Raw genomic sequence first — 25,290 nt, forward strand, 5'->3', positions numbered from 1 at the left:
AAATCAGAATCAACCCCAGAGGTGAGTTTATAGAGATTCTAAATGTTGACTGAAGGATCATATCGTATGTATACGGAAAATGCACGCTGTGTTACTCACAGGCTGATGATGAAGGGGTGGCGGACCTCCTGCAGGATGTTCTTCTCGTTCTTGACGTGCTCCACCTGCTTCAGCCGAATGACGTCGCCGATGGCGAGGATCTTCATGGCGCCGTACTTGCCGGTCGACTTCTCACGACACAGGCAGACGCGCCCGAACGTACCAGTGCCTGCACACACACACAGACAACCAATGTCGTAATTAGTTCGTAAGTTAATAGCGGCGTAGTTCTGCAAATAGTACTTGAAATAATATTAATAAGGCGTTCAGCTCGCTCCATACCGCATTCTCCATAGTAATGAGGAAATTAAGTAGACACTGAATGGGATCGAAATGGCACAGCCACGCGGGAGTAGCCGAGTGGTCTCAGGCGCTGCAGTCATGGACTGTGCGGCTGGTCCCGGCGGAGGTTCGAGACCTCCCTCGGGTGTGTGTGTGTGTGTGTGTGTGTGTGTGTGTGTGTGTGTGTGTGTGTGTGTGTGTGTGTGTGTGTGTGTGTTTTGCTTAGGATAATTTAGGTTATGTAGCGTGTAAGCTTAGGGACTGATGACTTTAGCAGTTAAATCCCATAAGCCTAAAAAAAGTGAGGGGCGGGGGGGGGGGGGGCACTTCGAGGATAATTGGCAAAATGGACTTTACTTTATGTCTCAAGTGAAATAAACAAAAGCTTCAACATCCGTGTGATCTTTTCACATACGACAACGATAAAATACGCTTCTGAAGTCGCATCCTTGCTCGTAATAACGATTCGAGATACAAAGAAATCATAGGTGCGATGTAGTCAACGCTAGAAACTTCCACAGAAAGCAGTTACACGGTAACAAACTTGTGACTTGCTGTGAAAGTAACTACCAATCAATTTTCAATTAAGGATTTTGATGTTACGAAAGAAAAAAGTACATATAAAGGAAAACTGTGCGAACTTCCTGTAATGAAGTAAGACCTATGCTCCTATTTAGCAGCGTGCTAATCAATGTACAGAGTAGACGTACATTTTTAGGAAGTGGTGAGATGAGTTACAGTAGCTTACCCTTCAAGTGAATAGCTACTGCAGCTGTTTCGTTTACGCGTTCATGGTGACAAGCGTTAAACAAGTAATATATATGAGCTGTATTTTACATAGATTGCAGTGTAGATTACTGTATATATGGAGGACACCAGTTTACACTTCCTGGTGAAGCTTAAAGCGCAGATCCAGATCGACTTCGTGCCTCGAATTAACAGCCACTCGTTTAGTATATCGGTCGGCTCAGTCCCTTTCTACAGGCGGCTTTCAAGCTCGTTTAAGCAAATGTCGAGCTGTTTCTTAGCCGGCGCCGCCTCCTCAGAAAGCACGACACACGGTTAGCGAAAACAATATAAAACCCGAACAAAATTAACAAGAGTCAAACTGATGGAGCACGCGAGTTTCTCTCTGAAGCGAACTGACAGCTGTTGCGGCCTAAAAATTTCCGACACAAAAGCTACAATGAGATAACTGCCAAATCGTGGAATAGAAAAATGAACCCGTGACAACGCTGAGAACAAGTACGACCGTTGTCTGTCTTTACAAGACAAAGAATATTTTTGTGATGATGACTTTCCGCAGGTGCTGTTAAACTGGTAATGTTTGACGCCTAACTGTTCAAGACTGGCGATTTTTAAATTTCTTTATTTCCTGCCAAAAAAAATCTTCTTCCCATAGGCTACAATGGAATGTTGCTCCGTTAATGAGAGTCAAATGTACAATCTGAGTCCATAATATTTAATACAAGCATAGCATAGAACTACAATTCGATTACACAACCTAGTTTTAAGTGTACAATAAAGTATTCTAGTAACAACTTCACTTGTTTACTAAGCAGCCTATTGCCACCGAATCTAATATACATACAAAAATTTAGAAGTATTTTTGGTGTAATGGGACCTTGATGTTACTTCTGCATGGTATAGTAAAGTTAGTCACTTTGTTAATAACACTAAAATTTAACTGAAAGATAATCAAAACAAGAGAGATGAGATAGAGGGAGGATAAGTGGATTGAGTGTCCGCTGTCGTTGTCGAGGTTCGTACACTTGGAAACCACGAGTATTGTGTCCCTTAACTCCTTATCTGTATGCTACGAATATTTCAAATTTTATGCGGCTCTAGGTGTGGCTCAGGCCCTGATAATGTAACAGCCAGTGCTGTACTTAGATCGACCGTTATTAGTACTGACAAAAGGGCGTCAAGCAAACTGAAGGAAGTTACGTTTCACACTGAATAAATCTCAAAAGTAATAGTATAACACTAATCTAATGCTAGTAATAGTCTAAGTTTCGGTGTTTAGCCTGTACCTCAAGTGGGAACTGCACTACTTCTTGAGACCTGAGTGTGGGATCGTGTCCTGTCAAAATAAGCACCATACTCCAATCGAATCTAGAACGATGCATTTTCAACCTTCTCCGGAATCAACACTTCGGCACGTATCAATGCTGTCCCACTGACGGTACTGGGTATCTTACTTCCATATTTTTAACTGAAATTTCTTGGTGATCGTGAATGCAGTTACCTTCTGGAAAAATTTCTAGACTTTCCTTATTTAGCCAGTATGTAGCCGCATTTTATGATGTGTATTTCGAGAGCCTACACCTGGTATGTGGTATTTCGGCAGATATCTGCAGTTTCGTTTCTGCATTGTGTAGCTGGGGCCAGCAGAAACAATTACTGCTCGTCACGTCTGTCACGCAACGGCCTGTGTCAACAGAAACCGCCGATTTCTTTCCAGTTACAAACCAAATTATTTTTAAACCGGCATTTTACGTAGCTATTCGATAAAGCACTCCCAAATTATCCTAGTCCGATATTCGTTTCGACAAAGTGAGTATCGGACTACACAAATCTGGGACAGCTTTATCGAATGGGCAAGTAAAATTCCGCTTTGAAAGCCATTTTGTCTGTAACGGGAATTATACCGACGATTTTCGTCGACACTGGACGTCGCATGAAGAACATGATCAGCACTATTGGTCTGGGGTGACTCCAGCTACACAGTGCAAAAACGAAAGGGCAAGCATTTGCTGAAACACCACAGAAAATGCGGCTGACGACTCTTAGGGGAGACGTCCTGTGTAGTCCTGAGGTCGGCAACCTTTCAGTATTCGCGGGCCGAATATTGTTAAACTCTCAGTTGAAATCGGCCAATTCACACAAATATCAGTGTCCAAAAATTTGTAGGGATGTGAACTGGAACAATCACATAGGGTCAGTCGTAGGTAAAGCAGATGGAAAATTTTGGGTTCACTGGTAGAATACTAGAGAAACTTTGCTTACAAAGCGGTCGTGCGATCCATCTTAGAATGTTGTTCAAGTGTGTGGTACCCGTGGCAAACAGGCCTAACAGGGGATACTTTATTTAAGTGAGTATTTAATCACTAATTATTAAAAAATTACTTCTATACTTTTGGGAGTAGCCAGGTTGATACTACGCAGGCGTGTGCGGCAGCGGACCACTTACAATAATGTTGCAGTTTCTCAGGCGTAAACGGGACTGTGTTGTCGTCCTCACCGGTTCTCTTTGGCAGACATTGTAAGCCAAACACTGATGCCTATGTGGGCCGCACGAAATGGTTTGACGGCTCGTGGGCTGCCGACCAATGATAGAAGTGGTATCAGACACCTGTCAACCCATACAACTACATGGCTAAATCAGTCACCCGAGACCAGTTGCAGGGTACCTAGCTAACGGCTTCCAGGGGCAAGAAAGAATTTTCAGTATTTCATTAATTACCGACCCAATTTAAAATGCTCTGAACCTACTCATTGAAAGGTATAAGCTTACGTTAAAGATTTAACACAACAAGCCACGTATTTAACCCATAAACTTTGTGTATGTCTTTAGACAGCATAGCTCATGATGCGCAATTTACCGACATTATATTCATCCAATATTTGAGAAAGAGAGCACTTAATTACTTCCAACAGACTTAAAAAAGTAATCAGACTTTTGACGCAGTTTTACACATGGGGCTTCGATTCTTTAAAGAATCACGACTGCGAGGCAGCTACTGTTGAATATTTTAATGCACCTGTATTCCGTTCTGAGATACGATGTTTAACCAATAGTTACATGGTTTTGTACATAAAATAATTAGTATAAATTCGACAAGAACTGTATCAATGCCCAAGGGTCAACTGGTTTTATGTTGAATACACTTCTGCCTAAGAGTTCTCCAAGCTTGGAACATGCCCTGGAAGTTCATTTTCGGAACGTCTTTCAAGCGACTCATCGAAACGACAATGACCTCTACGGTCTCATGACGTCCATCGAGTGCTGTCTTCAGAATGACGCCAGCCAAGGCTAAATCAAGACTGCATGGGGCGGGAGAAGTTTTGCGATGCCAAGCTGTCGTTGGCCACAAAGTACGTGTGGATTGGTGGGTTGTCGTTACGCAGCTTCCAGCAGGTGGCAATGCCTGTCCCCACTAGGCTGACCTTTTGCACAGTCACTTTATCGATTCCCACGTGGTCTGCGGCCATTTGAACACTTAACCGCCGTTGTTGCTCAAACGTCACGTACACGTTCACATGCCTCCTTTCTGGACGTTGAAGGGACCCCTGCTAATGGTTCGTCTTCTGGACGCTCTCTTCCGTCTTTGAAGCACTTGTACCAACTCAAGACGGCAGCCTGTGATACGCGTTCTCTTCCGAACGGTTTCTGGATCACAGCCAACCTCTGCAGAGCCGATATTCCTCGTCCCACACACACACACCGTAGTTCTGTTCGACAGACTGCTGTATGTTAATTTTCTACCGAGCCTGTTGGCAAGAGTCACAAACCAGGATACGGATAGCACGTAATCTCGTAGGCAATTGACGTCAGACGCGTTTTGAAAGCGACTTTACGCCTCCATCGAACCTGTATGGAACGAGTTTGCTGCGACATACCGTCACCTCACAAACAAATAGGGCTCATTACTTTCTATAAAAAACCCGGGAGCTTCTGACGCTTGAGTAGTGCACGAGTTGTCGGTCTCTTATTTGCTTCGGTAGTAATTGTCCTATGCACCTTCCGATCTACTTTAAATCTGAGGGCTTCTAGTTTTATCCGATCTATTTGACATCTGAGGGCTTCTAGCTTTAAATTACCTCGTCACACTGAATCCACACAAATCAGAGCCTAACTGCAAAAATATTAACCCTGAGCACCCCCTGACTAAGTAGAACTAATCAGAAAAGTCAAATCAGAGACCTTACTATTTTGACCATACGAGAGAAAGAAAATTTGGCAAGAGTCGAGGAATAATTAATTTACTCGGAATACATCACATGTAACTTGCAATGACTAATTCTTTTCTCATAAATGATTTTATCACAATCTCACTGAAAAAGCCTCACCTGAAAAAACGCGCGACTCAGCTAGTCCAGTCAGCAACGTCTGAGCAAATGGTTCAAATGGCTCTAAGCACTATGGGACTTAAATGTTGAGGTCATCAGTCCCCTAGAACTTTGAAATACTAAAACGTAACTAACCTAAGGACGGCACACACATCCATGCCCGAGGCAGGATTCGAGCCTGCGACCGTAGCGCCCGCTCAGTTCCAGACTGTGGCGCCTAGAACCGCTCGGCCACTCAACCCGACCCGGGCTACTCAAAATCATCACCCACAATCAAAGTTCAGCCAAAGGAAATGCCACGGTTCTGTTAGATCAATACAGGAATAATGATGTAACAGGACTAACTTTCTATTTTATATTTTGTATTCATTTTCGAAGGTGGCCGTCAATAATGTCTCTTTGGCGTTACTAGCTTCCTCGACCGGTCGTTGGTTATACGCCATCAGCGGCCAGGTACTCAATCCCCTTGTGACTGACAGCGGTCCACGCAACTATCCTTCCACTCTTTACCATAGTTCATGACTTTAAAACAAGGAACTCTTGGACCATGTCCGTACTCCGCTGCTCATCCACCAACTACGTCATTCAACAGATCCCGTCACTACAACGTCACATTAACATTAAGGCAACAGACGGACCTTACGGTGTTGCTGGCTCGGTAAGTGGATCGGAATAAAAGCAGCGTATGGAGCAGGGTCATTAGTAGGTGGCCAGCCGCACAGAGCTTCCACTGTTCCCGCGCCAGCGCGCAATTCCTATAAATACTGGACCGGTCTGCGCAGAGTTGTTGCCAAGCTGCGAGGCGCGGTGCGGAAGGCGGACAGCACGTGCGAGCCGAGGAAACGCGAGAACTCGGCACGACACGCAAGCTGGCAAACTGACGTGCGCGTTTCTGCTGGTGCTACACTCGCCTCGCAGTCTTTCTGCCGGTGCCAGCAGCTAATGGGTGGATACAAGTGTGTCTGCTTATGTCACTTACGAGATAAGACACTCAATGCTGTGCCAAAGGGCAATGAAAGACCAGCAATAACCGCCTCCCGACAATTTCCATCTGAATACCCGTCACTTCAAATCCACTCCGCTCAATCAACTAACGAACGCGGCTGCAATGCTTTTCAGTTGCTAAATTCATTGATGCAAAAAAATCGCAACACCAAAAACCAGTGTAGAGTAATGAAATTTCCAGAATACAGTTGTCTATGCTACATATTTAACACGGCGAGATCACAGGTTAATGTAAGCACGAGACAAGCCATTGCGGATGTGAAATGCAGATACATTAATAACCGCTGTAACCACAAGCATGTTGAATGCAAGCATCCAAACGTGCACGCATTATGTTGTGTTGCACAGGTGTCTGATGTAAGTTTGTGGGGTCAGATTCCATACGTGGTGCTAAATTTGGTGAGTGTGAAATCTTATGGGACGTAACTGCTAATGTCATCAGTTCCTAAGCTTACACACTACTTAATCTAAATTATCTTCAGCACAAACACACACACACACCCATGCCCGAGGGAGGACTCGAACCTCCGCCGGGACCAAGCGCACAGTCCATGACTGCAGACCCTTAGAGCTAAATTTGGTCCGGTCAGTACAGGGACAGTTAATGCTGCTTCTGGATGACACTGGAGTTCTCAACCGCTGATATATGTGCTCGATTGCAGACGAATCTGGTGATCGAGCAGGCCAAGGCAACATGTCGACACTCAGTATAGTTTGTTGTGTTAAGACAGCAGTATGTGGGTGAGCGTTATCCTCTTGGAAAACACCCCCTGGAGTGCTGTTTGTGAATGTCAGCACAGCAGGTCGAATCACCAGACTGACGTACAAATTTGCTGACTAGGAGCGTGGGAGTAACCACGGGAGAACTTCTGCGGTCATACGAAATCGCGCCCCAAACCCCAACTCCAGAAGTAGGTCCAGTGTGTGTAGCACGCAGACAGGCTGGTTCCAGGCTCTCAACTGGCCGCCTCCTAATCAACACACGGCCATCAATGGCAAAGAGGCAGAATCAGCTTTCGTCAGAAAACACAACGTATCTCCACCCTGGCCTCCAGTGAGATCTCGCTTGACACCACTGATTCCGCAATTGGCGGCAACCGATTTGTGACAGTTCGTTGTGTGACTATGGTGCCAATTGCTGCTGCAGATGCCGTATGACGCGCCAGAGTCCGGTCTTCATGCGAGTACATGACCCCATTCGAACTCAGTGATGTGTTTATAATGGTGTTTTTTGTCGCCTTAAAGTCTTTCTTGACTAACCAACACAGCACGTCAAATCTTAAGGCCAACGAACGCACGCGACATTTACAGCATGTGTGTAATGCAAACTTGATTTGCATTATCATAGTAGCGCTGCAAGCACCAGTCTTATGCGACTGGCGCGAAATTTCGCCCTTTAGATTTATCACACGCTTTCAGGAACGTGTAAATGAGCTCGGCTATAAAATGTTAAAAAGTTGGCACAAGCGATAGTACTGACTAAAAGCAGGAAAACGTCGTTTAAACAAAAATTCGTGTTGAGTCATTTTACTTTTGTCGAAAATGATCAGAACTAAGTGGCGTGTGCTATCTTCTTATTGACGTTCTTCGTTCATTTGTAATAGATAGCGCTTTGTCTCCCTACTTAGTCCTCAGACTGCGACATTTTTGTCAGACATAGCACTGTCTCTTGCGTCAGCCATTTCGTATGTACCGCTTTGATTTCGTGTAGTTTGAACATCGTAAACAGTAACAGAGAGTCCTCTTACTGCTTCCCGCAGCAGGTGTTAGACACAGTACTTTTCTATGTGAATTTTAAATTTTTCCCGGCGAATTGACTGTTCAAACAAATTTCGGCCTTGCAGCCGGTCGTAGTTCAATACCTCGCACGATATTTCAACTGGGCACCTGCCGATCATCTTCAGGTGAGCCGTCGCATACTGGTGAAAACGTCATCCGTTCCGTAATATATAGCGCGCTGTAACTATTCTGCGCATGCGTAGAAAAGTTGATAGATGGACCACACTGCCCGCCAGTAGCGCCCTCGGAACTCAGTCGCCCTCTGCGTTGCTGTTTGCAGCGGACGTCGGCGCACTCTGTCGTCTTCGATTTGAGCAAATCGTTGAGATGATGGGATTCCGTGCACTGTCCAGCTGGTAGCCGCTGCTACGGTTCAACAGATTTTCCGTCAGGAGTATTTCTACGCATTCTTCAATAATGGAGTTCAAAAATGGTTCAAATGGCTCTGAGCACTATGAGACTCAACATCTGAGATGATCAGTCCCCCAGAACTTAGAACTACTTAAACGTAACTAACCTAAGGACATCACACACATCCATTCCCGACGCAGGATTCGAAGCTGCGACAGTAGTCGTCGCGCGGTTCCAAGGTGAAGCGCCTAGAACCGCTCGGCCACACCGGTCGGCGCGTACAGTGTCAAATATATTGTTATCTTAGGAGACAATGATCGATGTCTTAAATATTTTTCCGGACATTCGTTTATAGGAATTTGTTATAGTTTCGTCCACTAGTCTTGTGATGTCACATTCGCGAGAGATGGCGTCAAACGACAAAAATTTAACAATTACTTGAAGAAAAAGTCTATTGGGACTATAATTAATTAAGAATCTGTGGTAATTAATGGGCCTGCAAATTTGAGTATTGATTCTGTGTGATAAACAGATGATGATACATAGGTATAGAGATTGTTTTAGTAAATCGTTGCACAGACGTATTAAAAGTTACTAATTATCACCAAATAATGAACATTTCCGCTTTTAAGCGTAGGGATACACATACACGGGTAAGATGGCCCTTGGAAGACTCCAATACGTTTAAGATCCAGAGTGGCTTTTCCAGTAACGCTGCAAAAAGACAGGTTGGCCATAATATCATTGAACTTTCAACTTTTTTTTTCAGGTGCATAGGTTTCAAGTAGCACCCATGATTCACTCACAATTTTTGGATCGCCTAGGGTAGGTCACCATGAACCGCTGCGATAGGTACAGTCAGCCTCCGGACAACACAGACCTGCAGTTTTGGCGCCATGTTGTAACGGGGTTCCTGACTGACTGCTGACACCTCAGATGTTTCGCGAAGCCTGCCGACTTTCGACAAGCAAAGCACATAGGCGCCATTTTGTTTGCTAGTCTTTTTTCGACATCTTTATGATAAATCGAAAGTACCACGGCAACTGAACCTCTAAGTCGTCCATACTGCCGCTCACTTAATCCTAAATGTTCTGCTATCGCCATATCATCATATGGCAAAATATCTCATTTCCTTGTGTACAGATTTTTGCTGTTGACTAATCAGGCACGCCCTGTCCAATACCCTGTACAAGTTGGAAAGTTGAGACACGCTTTCCTAAGTTTTTCATTGCTATCACATTAAAAGTTTAAAGCAGCTTCTTGTATCTGTAACTGAGCGTTTTATTCAATACATCTGGTTATTTCAGCCTGTCTACGACGCTTATTTGTGCAACGCAGTCATCTCCTCTCCTGTCTCAAATAGCTACTTTTAGCATGATCACAATCACAGATAGGCCAAGGATTATGTAGCCCGCAAATACGAGGGGAAGCTGATGCCTTATTCACGATCAAAATAGGAAGCTGGAACGCGTATGACCATAGTAGTAGCAATATTAAAGACAGAAATACATACAAAAGTAATGACGAATAAAGGTAACGAAATGCTGGCCAGAAATGCCTAACTTAGTGACCACATTCAGAGGTCTGCTTTCATGACGAGCACCATAAAGAATTAAAGGCAGCAACTAGTAGAATAACTGTTTCTGAAATATTTTTCGTAATACACTGTAAACAGTAATCGGATATTGTTGCCTGAAGATCACATTGAATCTTAATTATTTAGCAACATTCATCACACCTTGTGTATAACTTGCAGAAAGTGAATCGCTGTTGTTGCCGAAGAGTCACTTAAAAATTTTGATTTAGGAACCTAACAGTACAGTCAACCAACACAACTCAGCACCTATAATAGCAAATAATATCCGTAATATTCACTCCAATTACATATTAAACATGAAATGTCAAACAAAGTAAATTGCTCGATGCAATTCCATGGCTTTGGGCTCCGATCATAGATGGTGCGGGAGCAATGTTCTCTATCACTTTTTTATTCCTGAAACTAATTTGGAGCTTACAGTTTAGTGTTAGGTTGTACCTATTACTTTTACTTCAATTTTCTATGCTTAAAATACCGGCTGATCAAAAAGTCTGTATAAATTTGAAAACTGAATAAACCACGGAATAATGTATATAGAGAGGTAAAAATTGACACACATGCTTGGAATGACTTGGGGTTTTATCAGAAAAAAAGAAAGTATTGCTAGACGCGTGAAAGATCTCTTGCGATGGAATGATGGTGGATATATTGAGCATTTCCTGTAAAAAACATCATCTTTGCTTTGTCTTACTTTGTTATGCTAATTATTGCTGTTCTGATCAGATGAAGCGCCATCTGTCGGACATTTTTTGAACTTTTGTATTTTGTTGGTTCTAATAAAACCCCATGTCATTCCAAGCATATGTGTCAATTTGTACCTCTCTATCTACATTATTCCGTGATTTATTCAGTTTTCAAATTTATACTGACTTTTTGATCACCCGGTACTATTGGATTGTATCAGGACGGTGCATACGTTCTTACCCCTTTTCGGTAAGTTTAGTACACGCAAGAGATACACATAACAGACACTTGAGTCATCGCTAATATATTCGCCTTCCCTATTTACTACAGTCTGTCAACACTAAGGTAACTTTTCGACTCGTCGAGCCGTGTTCGGAGCGCATTTTCATTCGTAAAGGAAGTTCCTTGAAGGTTGTTCGACAGAAAGCGCAAAACGCGAAAATGTGAGGCGTAATATCAGCTACGAGAGGCGGCTGCGGAATGACTTCCCCACCCAATTTCTGTTTAGTGCTCTTTGTCAGTCTAACAGAATGCGGACAGGCGTTATCGTGTAGTAGCATCACTTCTCGCAGTCTTTCTCGTCGTTGTTCTTGGACTGCGTCTGCAAGACGTCTCAGTTAACAGGGAATGTCAGCAGTGATGTCTACACCCTCGGGGAAGCAATTCTTCTTCGTACACCACATTGTCGCTGTTCCACCAGGTGCGTAACATCTTTCGTGGATGTCCGCGTGTATTTGTACGAGGAGTTGCTGCTTTGTTTGGGCTCAACCATTCCCTCCTTTTCCTGATGTTAGCATGAAGACACCGTTTCTCAGAACAAGCAGAGATGCACACACGTTCACCCACCGATTTTTCGTGATTTTGGCTTAGGACAGGCGGTAACCATACTCCGATTTTTGAAGCGTCCCCTTGGATACAAATGTCACACGATGGTGGAATGATCACAGTCCATCACATCTGCCAGTTCTCTAATACAATGACGTGGGTCGCTGTCGAGTAATGCGTTTAAACGATCTTCATCGAACCGTGAAGGTCTTCCTGGACGTTGGACAGTCACTGTTATCAGAACGATTTTGTGCTCTGTCCAACGGCATTATCCCCAGACAAATGCTTCTGGCTACCTCCACCGCTTTCACCCCTGCACTGAACTGAAACACAAGATGGTAAACTTAACTTTAATAAAACGCACACAACTTGTAAGTGATGAATTATTAACGACCCGTTCTGCTGCGATAAAACAGTTTCTTCAGTTTGTTAGTAGTGTCACGTAGTTGGGCACATGGAGGCGTTGACACCCCCCGCCCCCCCCCCTCACCCCCTCACAATCGTCCCAACGAACAACCTGAACATACTGTTTTAACGCAGCGAAACCGGTCGTTAATGAGTCATCACTTAACAGCTGTTTGCGGTTTACTGAGGTTCGATCTACCGTGAATTTCAACGGTTGTGACTGTTCGTGTTATAACGTTGTATGTATTTAACAGCGGACTTATGTCTGAAATGTTCCGATTTCTCCACTTAACGCTCCATTTTCTAGCGTCCACAACTACACTCACTATCTCCACATGACAAAATGACAATATGTAAACAAAGAGCGGTAATTTCCAAGAATGATTGCCTATCTAAGGCGCGGGGTCGAAACGATACATATCGAACGTGCGATCGTAAATGGATCGTACGACTCTGGTAGTGGGCGTTGTGATCAGTTATTTGTGATCGTCATTTTTATCTGTTTCCCGTTGTTCCCGTAGTTGCTCTAAATTACATACCTCCGCGAACTATTTGCGAGTTGCTAGGGAATCCCAGACGGTTTATGTCGTTAGTGAGTGGGATGTCTGGTTTTCTTTACGTTTCTTCGGCGGACTCTCACACATGGAAAAATCTCATTCCATGTTTATCCAGCGTTGAAAATTGTTCGACTTTTTGTCGCAAATATGGCGTTTTACCGGACGAGGAAAGAAAGGACCGTGTAGAATGTGGTGGTGCGAAGTGTGTAAAACTTCTTAAGAACAGTTTCGATGCTGAAATAGCGTTTACAATTTCATTGCGGGCAGAGCGGAAAACGACGAGTATCAGCAAGAATACATGGTTCAACTCTTCCAAATTATCCATCTAGACCACCGTAATGAACTTTCACATTATAAAAACACCGAGGACGGATAAGGTAAGGCAAGTCGTTTCCTTTGCGATTACGAGTATTTTTGTAAAGCTCTTCTTTTGTCGTTGCGTTAGCGACCACCGTTAACCTACCTATGACGCCGGCCAACAAAGTCGCATTATCGATTTACGATCGCACGTTCGATAGGTATAGTTTATTTTATTTTATCGTATGGCTAGGGCGCTCCGCCCGGCAGACCGTTCGTCGGGTGCCGGTCTTCTAATTTGACGCCACTTCGGCGACCTGCAGTCGATGAGGATAAAAGGATGATTAGGACAGCACAACACCCAGTCCCTGGACAGAGAACATTCCCCGACCCAGCCGGGAATCGAACCCGGGCCCAGAGGATTGACAATCCGTCACGCTGACCATTCAGCTACCGGGGGCCGACATATGTATCGTTTGGATCCCGTGACTTCGATAGGAAATCATTCTCGGAAATTACCCAAACAGCAACAGTGAACTACAAATAAAAAATGACGGTCCAAAAATAAACCTATAGCAACCGGAACACCGACATGTAAGGAAAAACGCTACGAACTCGTGCAACAACCTAATAACATGGAAACGTACAAGCTATTATTCGATGAAAATTGGGAAAGGTACGAACTTTTTTTATACAGTGTGTAACTGGTTTTAATTACACAATAAACGAAAAAATATTAGTAACAATATACCGGCTGATCTAAAAGTCTGTATAAATTTTAAAACTTAATAAACCACGGAATAATATAGACAGAGGTAAATATTGACACACATGCTTGGAGTGACATCGGGTTGTAATAGAATAAAAAAATAATAATAATATTGCTAGACGCGTGAAAGATCTCTTGCGCGCGTCGTTTGGTGATGATCGTGTGCTCAGCCGCCACATTCATCATGCTTGGCCTCCCAGGTCCTCAGACCTCAGACCGTGTGATTATTGGCTTTGGGGTTACCTGAAGTCGCAATCGTATCGTGATCGACCGACATCTCTAGCGACGCTGAAAGACAACACCCGACGTCAGTGCCTCACCATAACTCCAGACATGCTTTACAGTGCTGTTCACAACTTTATTCCTCGACCACAGCTATTGTTGAGGAACGACGGTGGACATATTGAGCATTTCCTGTAAAGAAAATCATCTTTACTTTGTCATGCTAATTATTGCTATTCTGATCACATGAAGCGCCATCTGTCGGACATTTTTTTGAATTTTTGTATGCATTTTTTTTTGTTCTAATAAACGCCCATGTCATTCCAAGCATGTGTGTCAATTTGTACCTCTCTATCTAGATTATTACGTGATTTATTCAGTTTTCAAATTTATACTGGCTTTTTGATCACCCGGTGTATCACCAGGAGACTATCACTGAATTATCCATTTTAAGAATACGGTACACTATTTTTTTAATACCCAATATAACAACGCGCTGCTTTAGGAGGAATCAGCAAATGTTCTCTCTTGCGTTATAATCAGTGCGTTATCATCGGTTTCTTTAAATGGTTCAAATGGCTCTGAGCACTATGGGACTTAACAGCTCAGGTCATCAGTCCCCTGGAACTTAGAACTACTTAAACCTAACTAACCTAAGGACATCACACACATGCATGCCCGAGGCAGGATTCGAACCCGCGACCGTAGGAGTCGCGCGGTTCCGGACTGAAGCGCCTAGAACCTCTCGACCACAACGGCCGGCCTCGTCGTTTTCTTCCTACAGATTTTATTTCTTATGTTGTGCTCCAGAAGATACCGTCGAGTTCGAAATGTGTGTCCATCATGACGCTAGGTGAGGCGCACAAATACCTCACACACACACCCCTCCCCCTCCAACCGCCCCACAAACCTGTGCCGAGTCCGCTGCCGTTACTCTGAGGCCGGGTCGGCGTGTGTGGGCACGTGCTGTCCCGCATGCATGACAGAGCGGTACCGCCGCCGCTGCGGACTGCTGCAAAGGAGCGGCCGACCACACCGCCACGCCGGCTACGGAAGAGAGGCGCCTCTTGTTTGTAAATCGCCGGCCACCACACGTGACTGGAACCTCGATCCTTCCGAGAAGCGGACGCCTGCCGTTGTTCTCGCGCCGCGTGGCCTAGCTTCCCGCGCAGGGACCAGCCTGCAGCCAACGCGCCTAATGGGAAACGAAGCTCACAAAATATCTGTACGCTACGAGCGTCGGCGAGGATATGTCATCTCAGTCCGGTTGAAACGCAAATAAACTGCAATTAGCTATAACTAGAGTTGTTAAACTACCGTACCTACCGTAGAATACCATACGTAACTGTAGGCTACGGAAATTTTCGAACACCTTTTGACATTTAAGGGCCGCGCGGGATTAGCCGAGCGGTCTAGCCGCTGCAGTCATGGACTGTGCGGATGGTCCCGCCGAGATGTGTGTGTGTGTGTGTGTGTTTGTCCTTAGGATAATTTACGTTAAGTAGTGTGTAAGCTTAGGGACTGATGACCTTAGCAGTTAAGTCCCATAAGATTTCACACACATTTGAACATTTTTGACAGTTAAGGTTGTCCCAGGGTTACCTGTATGTTAGGTGTGTGGCATATATACCAGGGATTCATTTCGATCACTTTGTTTGCATATGCGATAAGTGACTGACTAGATTCCCCTAGAAACTGGAAGTGGTGATCTTTCTAGAAACTGAGTGACGATACATAAGCTGCGGTACGAAAGGAACATTCGTGCCTTACATTGTAATCCCTCTGTCTGTTACGAAAAAAAAGTAACTATGTATAGCAAAACTGAAATTTTTCGATGTTAATTCAAGTAGTTTTTGAAAATTGTCGATTTGTAATATAAAAGAGAGGGATGTAGTGGTCAAAATAATATATATATTATAGCGTTAGAAAACGCTATTTTCTCAAGAATGTCAGAAGCAAAATTCTGCAAAACAAAAACTATCAAACAGCACCTCAATACTTCCTCGAGCTTATATAAACCAAGTTACTGTTATTCATAAACATCCTTATCAAATATCAATAATAACAGGAAACTTGAAATAGCTAATGAAGGGTGTTCTATTGAGTAAAAAAATAACCACGACAATTACAGTGATATTTGTTGTGTGTGTGTGTGTGTGTGTGTGTGTGTGTGTGTGTGTGTGTGTGTGTGTGTGTAAACTGTACTTGCATGAAGATTAATTGCTTTGGTTATGAAAGTTATGCGATCCACTAATTTTAATCATGTGTAAAATGCAATTTATATTTCGAAAGGACGTGAAATACACAGTGGACTAATACTGAACGAGTGCCATTCTGATTATGTGCAAAGCAAAAAAAAACAAACAAAAACAAAGATAAGTTTTCCGTTCCCAGTTTTTTTGACACATTTATTTATGTTTCTCTCCCTACCAGTACAACAGGTAATCCTAAAATTTACTAGGTATCGCTCTAATGACTGTTTTCCTGCACATTAACTACAACGTTCGCTGTGTCCCTTGTTGGCGATACCTGCGTTTGATGCAGTCTTATACCGTACTCAACAATAAAGACACGTCTATTTTGGAGACCTGGACGTCATGAGGGTCCAAAATGGATTTTTATTTAATAAAATTCTATGATTCTGAAAATATACATTGTTGATGAAGAGTAATTTATTTTCGCCTTTAAACGCCTTTCTTAAGCAGATGCGGCACGTGAATGTTTACCACTGATGGAACACTGTACACAACTGGAGATAACCACCTCTGCATCAGTTAAAGCCTGAAGATTGTGTAATGGATCACCGAAACCGGTAGCCATATAATATCTAACATCGAAAGGACGGCTGTAGGTGTTCCATTTTATTACATAGTATCTTTGTCGCCACCGCAGCGTCCTCGTTTGTACGACCGAAAGTTCCTCTTTGTGGTCGATGTAATTTTAACATGGCCATTGCTGGATCCCTTGCTGCCCTAAGTTGTTACCCTGTCTTCCTATTCACCAGATTGGCCGAGTTGCGAACTTCCACTGCTTTTTTAATAAGGCTGTCTCTATACGAAGACATTGACGAGTGAATTTTTGTGCTTTTGTGTTGTGTACTGTCACAACGCTCACCCACTGCTGATTTCTCTGGCTGATCCAGACCTGTGTCGGCAATGTTCGATGCATCTGTCCTCCACGGTGTGTCCAATGTATGACCTTCCACAGTTACAGGACATCTTTTACAAATCAGGCCTTCTTAAAGATCATCTTTCACTGTGCCTTTGTGGACGAAAGACGTATTTAACTTTGTTTCTCCAATAACCTTCCTATAGTCGAAGAAACACCGCCGACCATTATTCTTTGTCCTTCACTTTCTTCCAGGTCCTCACTTTGTCCAACAGGCAACAGTCTCTAAAAACACGGTACGGAGGTGGCGTAGCTCGTCGACGAGCTGCCTGAATCTGATATGGCTCGTGTTCTCTGGACCAACTTCCTAAAAACGCCACTTGGTTGTACAGGATGGTGACAGCTGGTGGCCTGTAAATGTAAGTCCGTGCGTGTATGTTTACGGTGCCCAGCGTGACCCAAGCTGCCGGTTCTTTTTCTCCGCACCAACACGTCCAGGAAAGTTAGTGTGCTGTTTTTCTCCTTCTCCATCGTAAACTTGAAGTTAAAATGAAGAGAATTTAAAAGCATATATTTGAGTGGTATCTGTTCTGTAGAACGTGTCCGACAGAATTGACATCACTCAAAGAAATGCATTTTTGTAACAGTGCGATGGCTCTTTGACGTTTATTTCAGTGCGGATGCACAATATCGTCCGAACTTCTTCGGGAATCAGTAATTTGCAAGTAGGCGTCAATGGGCGACGGAAATTTTAGTAAGTCGGGGACAGTGTCCGGATGGCCGAAAATGTAAAGGCAACGCCTCATAACTTATAAGAAGCGGTAAATCCTGATTCGAGTCTCGGCCCGACATAAATTTCCAACTTTCGCCATTACATTATCACAGTGCCTTGAGCAGGTGCGAGCAACGAATTGCCACGCATCCCTTCCCTTTCTTTCCCCATCCTCTATTTCATGTAAAATTTAGGTGTTGTAAAAATTAATCCAGCGATACGATGCCATGGGGGTCAGATAAAGGTGTCAGCCACATATCGCCTAAAGCACGTAGGTTTCAACTCCCTTCTTAGGTGTGTTATCTCTTCGAAATCTTCCAGCGCAGAGTATGACAGTCTCTGCGCGTGCGATGAAGTAGGTGGTACATCGTCCGACCATTGGCGTAGCTGTCTCTCGCTACCGATTAGAATATCTGCGCTATTGTTCACCAAATAAGGCGTCCTCAACTGCGCAGTTTCTTCTTAGATTGCATAAACAGGTGGCTTCGGTCTCAGCCTCAGTAGTGTGTTCGCTGCACCTGAAGATATCTGTCAGTTGCACCGACGAAATATTGTGGAAATTTCGCAACGACATCCGATGCCTCGCCCGACAACCATATTTGCAACCAGTCCGTCGGGAAAGCCTCAGGCAACACAAGAACTATAATGTTAGAAGTTTAACACAGTAAGAAAACTGGAGTAACATACTAATTCTTCTCACATAGGCCCCATGAAATGTAAAATAAGAAAAAAAAAACAGCTCATTCCGAGGTTTATCAACAGTCATTCCTCCCACGTACCATTCGTGAATGGAACAGATACCCTCCGACACACACAAAATTGGCTAGAGGAGCATACGTGTAAAGGAGTATCCAAATTCATTTAGCGTGTAATAGTAGCTCTAAGATGTATTGTACCGGCGTATTAGTTATATTATTTAGTTGCTCCCATTATTTCGATCGACCTACGTATACAGAGTGGACAGTATTTAAATCGACAAACTCTGGGAGGCTGTAGGGGACATCAAAACAAATATTTTTCCCTAATGTCATGTTTTCTTATGAAGATTATTTAAACCGGTGGAGGCCTTATTACGCGCTTCTGTAGTTAGGGGACGTATTACGATCTTCGGTTGTTAGAGGGCGTATTACGCTCTTCAATTGTAGACAGCTGCTGTCCACCAGCGTAGTATTGCATTGTCTCTGTTTAATAATGTAGCGATACACCTGGAGTGAGTACACTGATATGGTTGGTGCGTACTACGTAACGCAGCACAACGGACTAATCGCCGTATCCCGCATCATACGACCTTTGCTGCTGTGTACCAACTTCTGCATGAGACCGGGTCATTTTGCAGATTACCTGGACAGGGACGCTGTCGCACGGTAACAACAATGCGATTTGAGGAAGCTGTCTTGCAGCATGTGGAGTGGGATCCTTCAATCAGCACTCGTGCAATTGCACGTAACATTGGGACGAATCAGACGAATGTAAGAACAGTCCTTCGAGAGCAATTGTTACGTCCGTTTCACTTACAGCGTGTCCAGAACCTGAAACCAGTTGATTATCCACCCAGAGCAGAGTCTTCGCAGTTTTATCTGGAACAGTGTGAAATGCATCCTACATTTCCATCCTCTGTGTTGTTTACCGATGAAGCAACGTTCGCGGGTGATGGAGTCTTCAACATGCACAATTCGCATGTTTGGAGTGAGGATAATCACATTCCGCAGTTACTAGCGCTCATCAAGTGCGGTTCTTCGTTAATGTGTGGGTCGGTGTTGTTGGGGACTGTTTAACTGGGCCGTCTCTGCTACCTAGTTGTCTCTTGGTCATAAAAAAAAATGGAAAAGTGTTTGTTGGTTTAATTAATTTGCCGCCAGAGAAATATTCCTCTACCGGTTTAAATACTCCTCATAGGAAAAAATGACTTTAGGGAAAAATATTTGTTTTGATGTCTCCTACAACCTCCCAGAGTTTGTCGGTTTAAATACTTTTCACCCTGTAGACTGACCTTACACGTTATTAAGTGACAATTTGTGATTTATATGCTGGTGGAAGGCCTCACAATTTAACGTCGGCCACTCTTTAAATGGCTGAAAGCAACTGTGGGCTGTGTCGCTGGCGTAAATAAACCTCCCGTCCGCCTCAGGGAGGCCGCATTGTAGTGCGAGTGCGGGCCTAATTAAGCGGCGGACATTTACAAATGTTCCCGGCGAAGTGCAACAGCACGGGAGACGGCGCCAAGCCCGCGAAACGACAGACAGCGCCGCCGCTAATTGCTGGCCAAAGCCTCCGCCGACCGTGCCGCAACTTTCCTGTCTCGCCCGCCACTCTGCTATTTCTGACAGCGCCAGCTTCCCTGTCAAGAGTGGCACTTGGCCAGACATAACACAGACCCGGTAACTGTGGTAGGTGGACGAGCTTCCGTTACCCGTATGTTGCTTCTTGCTACGTAAGGCGGACGCGGCAACTGAAGCGCGAGTTCTAGGAATGGCTGTCCGGCTCCTGGACACGCACTGCTGCACTACTTTCCTGGGTTAAACACAGAAACTCCCCACAGGGTACAGCGAAAATAAGGGCATGTGACACTGTCTCTTCCTCAGAGGGAATCCACCAGTCTGCAGTGCCTGTGGCGTACCACTGACAGTACCCCACATTTCAGGTGATTGTATTTTATTTACTGATGCGAGGCCATCCCTGCAGTTAACTGTACGCTTAATTCCTGTTTTACATGATGACTGTACGAGTGTAAATGGATTTAGGGGGAGTAGGACGTCAAACGAGCCGACTTGGAGCAGGAGAGGCACCACAGGACATTTTATTTTCTACTGTCTATACTTTTACAAATAATTTCATAACACTTTGTCAGCATGGCCAGAAAGGATTCAGGATTCACACTCATAGCGGAGGAAGTGCAAAAACGTAACAATTTTTTTTTTAGATATGAAATTTCATCATTTTTTCACTTACTGTTTGCTGCATTTGTTGCTATAGGTACATTTTTCTCTACAAGTAAGAGAGATTCTTTGATGAATTTTGCACAGCATACAAACCATACTTGCAGGTGTATGAAACTCTAGAATTTTCCAAATCTATTAAAATCTGTGGTAAAAATTGAGATAATTAACTATAAAATTTGATTTTTTCTAAACATCAAGTTTAAAACGTAATAGCTCATTCATTTTATCATAAATTAAATAGATTCTAGAGTTTCAGACACCTGTAAGTATGGTTTGTATGCTGTGCAAAATTCATCGAACAGTCTCTCTTACTTATGAAGAGAAGTGTACATATAGCAACAATTGCAGCCGATAGTAAGTGAAAAATGATGAAATTTCACATGTAAAAAAATTATTTTGTTATGTTCCTGCACTTCCGCTGCTACGAGTATGAATCCTGAGTCCTTCCTGGTCATGCTGACAAAGTTTTATGAATTTATTTGTAAAAGTATAGACAGTGGAAATTAAAATGTCCTGTGGTGCATCTCCTGCTCCAAGTCGGTCCGTTTGACGTCCTCCCCCATAAAAAAAATTTGCGACCGAGATATTACCTAAATTTCAGTGCACAGATTTTAACTGTACTCTTCCTTTAACCATCGTTTTAAAGATTTTTAAGCTCACTCGTTCCTATATCTTTCTCTTTTTTCAGTAACCCAGCTATCCCCTCAGCCCAGTCATTGCTTTATATGACAAGTTATCAGCGGATGCACGTGCGTGGTCCACATTAACCTCCTCTCCATGTCGCTATATGGCTGTCCCGCAGTTCCGTCTTGACACGCCGCCTGTTAGTACACAACCAATGCGCGCTTGCGATGGTATAAGCAGCTCTTGTCATCCGAGTTACTTTCTGCCGATTAAGCTGTTTAGGTACCACACGCTACTCAGACTTGTTTAAGTTTGTCAGTTTCGTGCTAAGCCTCAAAATAGTTTTATACTTTATTTTTTTTTGGGGGGGGGGGGGGGGCATGAACTACTGTTTACGAATGAGTAACCGAGGTTTTTCCAATATGCTTTACAATTGTTTTTTAGATAAGTTAGGAACAGTGATATGCTTAATTTTTACACAGCCCCTTAGACGATCGCATACTCTGGGGGCCTGTGGGCGAATCCGACGCGGTCCCGACGCATCCATTGTAGTTTCATGATCAGACGTACCAGGAACAAACCCGTCGACAGCTGTTTGTCAGCGTACAGACATACTTTTACAAATTGTGTCGGCCCTGAAAAGGGCCTTTTTTTGTAGCTAGGACGTTGTTTACTTAAAGCAGGTTCTCGAACTGGCGACCCTCTGACACGACAAACTTGGTAACTTAGAACGGTGTTTTGCCGAACTCTTTCAAAGATTCCTGGGACTGCCCTGATGTGATTGGGGCATGCTGAATGCGATCGCTTATTCCTCTTCTTTTGCAGGTGATTCGCGTCCGGGTGGGTGAACTAGTACCTTGAAGAAACGTCACCGGACTTTGTCCTGTCGCGATCGCGGGAGCACCTCTACCAATTACCCAGCCGTCGAAGAGTTCATTCAAATATCCGCGGACAGCACGACTTATGTGCGGGTGCCCCATAATGCTGCAACCACATGCATACCCGTTATGTCCAGGGGAACATCTTCCAGCAGGCCGGGTTGAGTTTCTTGTAAAAAGTGAAGGTAATTTGCCCCAGTAAGTCGAGGAGCTAGACGGACCGGCCCAATAAGATGGTCACCCACAATGCCTGCCAGGATGTTGAGCGAAAATAGTTTCTGGTGTCCGTGACGAGAGAATTTCCCCTTGCCCAATAATGAACGTTTCCAGTATGGATCTCTGCAACACGTTACAGCAACCACCGGAAAAATCGCAGCCTGTGTTCATAGTCCTCCACGGGATTTAGGTCTCGGTCAGGGTGGAAACTAAATGGATGATGGCCGCCATCCCTCAAAACCTCCCATACTAACCGATGAGTGACCCCATGTCGTGTCCAACCGCTGGAGTACTTGTCGTAGATGTTTCCTCGAAGCGCTCTAGAGCAGTTTCTTTAAATGCAGCATCCCGTCGTATTCGACGTCTTACAGCGTCACCACGATATCCCGCTAACGAGTCTGTTTCGCCAAGTCGTCGGTGAATTGCTATAAACGTTTGCGGGTGTGGGTGGCGTCTTGCTGCGTACCGTTCCTCACACAACCGTCGAGCTTCATGTGCATTACCGTCGGCTAATCCATAAACAAAAACCACATCCCGTTCTTCGAACGAATACTGTGCCGCCGTGCTTACTCTATGACTAAATCGCAGGTGACGTGTGTGCGCTCCGAAGTGAAGCTTACGTGTGAATGCCTCTGACGTGAGGTGGAGACAAACAACAACACCTATTCGACACGTGTGCTGTGCCAGGGACGTCTGTATGTGTGAACCGGCAAACACAGCGCTGCCCGTCAACCGACGAACAACAGGGCAATACCACGGCCAATGGGAGCGCGTAGTGGCAAGTGCCAACATTAGAAATCCGCGATACCTTCCCAATATTTTGGTTTAAGAGACACACGGTCGCCTAAGGCTCGTTACATCGTTATTACATTTCGTCTGACGACGATGCAATGGCCGCGGTAGTCCTGTTCCACTTCAAAACTGTTCAAATGTGTGTCACATCGTATGGGACTTAACTGCTAAGGTCACCAGTCCCTAAGCTTACACACTACTTAACCTAAATTATCCTGAGGACAAACACACACACACACACACACCCATGCCCGAGGGAGGACTCGAACCTCCGCCGGGACAAGCCGCACAGTCCATGACTGCAGCGCCTTAAAACGCTCCGCTAATCCCGCGCGGGTGTTCCACTGCCATCTCTGTCGTCGGACATCACACAAATGTACGTCGTCTTCTGGTCGAAATTTTGAACAATACCTGTTAGGATCAACTCTAAATTTGTTGGGTGCTTTAGTGAACACTGACAATAGATTCAACACATTGCGTTAGAGAGTACGTGTTTCGTCTGACGGTTGTTTTATTACACTGTGTTGTGAGTCGTACGGTTTGGTCACTGCACGTTACACGCTTCTTCACTGTTGTGAACGTATTTTCACAGAAACAAGGATGGTTACGGTAAAAATCGAATATTTCGAAATTACATTATAATTTGGATCGAGCAGCAGGAATACGTCGTTCCCTTACGCCAAAATACTGAGGTGGTGTCCTCAACAACCTCAAAGTTTTCTGGCGGAGTTCTGGTTCACCTCTTATATAATCCCATTCTACAAATATTATGCAAAAGTAAGTTTTGAAGTGTATTGAGTGACGGAACAGCGACTTGAAGTCCTACCTTAATTACACAGGTTACAGTAATTATACAAATTTAATCAAAGAATAATTTTTTGCGGGAGGAGTACTAATGGCAATGTTTGCAGTTTGCCTCTTCTCTCACGTTACAACTCGTCAAAGTATAGAGGAAAGGAAGCAAGAAATGTAGTAACAGTTCAACACCCCGCAGACTGTTGGATCATTAGAGAGAATCTTAGACAGGGCTAGGACACAGAAGCAAATGTACTGTGTTTATTTCGAAACAACTATCTGAGCATTCACCACAAATGACTTAGAGAAACTACGGAAAATCCAACTAGATAACCCGACGATGATTTGAACAAGGATCCTCCTGAATACAAGTCCAGTTTCTTAAGTACTGCGCTACAGCTGCACGTTTCAATGTCCTTAAGGTTCTCTGTGTAGCTGAATATCAGCAAGTCGACCCAATGCTGAGGCATAGTTCGTTACATATTGGTTTGGATACCATTTTGGAATATTAGCTGTAGTCGAAACATATTCATGTATCGGTAATAAAGGATAATGTAAGAAAGCTTTGAAATGAATCTAGTTCTGTCGTATGTCTAAGAAAGAAATACTACATTGCATAGAAAACCTTTAATCATTTCTGCCTGTTACACAAAACAAAATTCGGTATAACATTAGCGGCAGTAATTTAGGATTCTGACTTACAGTACGGCACCAGCAAGCAGCAATATGCACTCTGGCGGTCACGATCGCCTCCCTCCGAAACCGGTTATAGTTCTGCGTGCCCAGTAAGTGAGGGAGATTTAGGATGTGGGAAATGCCAGGAACCCGTCGCTCTCTGCGCTGCCATTCATCTGGCCTGCGCAAACTCTGCTTTGCAGCGAGGTCTACCTCCCAGGCGCACCGCTCTACTTCTAGCAGCCATTGTGCCTCGGGGCGCCGCAGTATTTCGTTGTTATTGTTGTCGTTAAGGTTTCGTATCTCGTAGGCAACGAGGCCATTACACATCTTTATTGCCCTCTCCTCACGAGACTCGGAAATGAGTGAACTACATGGCTATAAAACCAGTTAACTGGGCAGTAACAGCTGAGTTCGTTTGGTTCAAGTGATTAGAGGATATGAATGCAGCACGGGTTCGCCTTGCGGGCGTCAGGTGTACAGTTCGGGTGAATTTATTTGCGTTCTACGCTTGATGTACCCTCTCTTACCAAAAATGAACAAATT

At 44.1% G+C, this 25,290-nt stretch overlaps 1 protein-coding gene across 1 annotated transcript in view; it reads right to left on the reverse strand.

The window, feature by feature from the left end:
* Window positions 1-25,290, reverse strand: part of LOC126335384 (cAMP-dependent protein kinase catalytic subunit 3-like) — a 271,739-nt gene that overhangs the window by 30,074 nt on the left and 216,375 nt on the right. Inside the window, exon 2 of the mRNA XM_049998606.1 lies at window positions 100-268. Coding sequence (XP_049854563.1) covers window positions 100-268 — 169 coding nt within the window. The remainder of the gene's footprint in view (window positions 1-99; window positions 269-25,290) is intronic.

Source organism: Schistocerca gregaria, chromosome 2, assembly GCF_023897955.1.
Source record: "Schistocerca gregaria isolate iqSchGreg1 chromosome 2, iqSchGreg1.2, whole genome shotgun sequence".
NCBI lineage: Eukaryota > Metazoa > Arthropoda > Insecta > Orthoptera > Acrididae > Schistocerca > Schistocerca gregaria.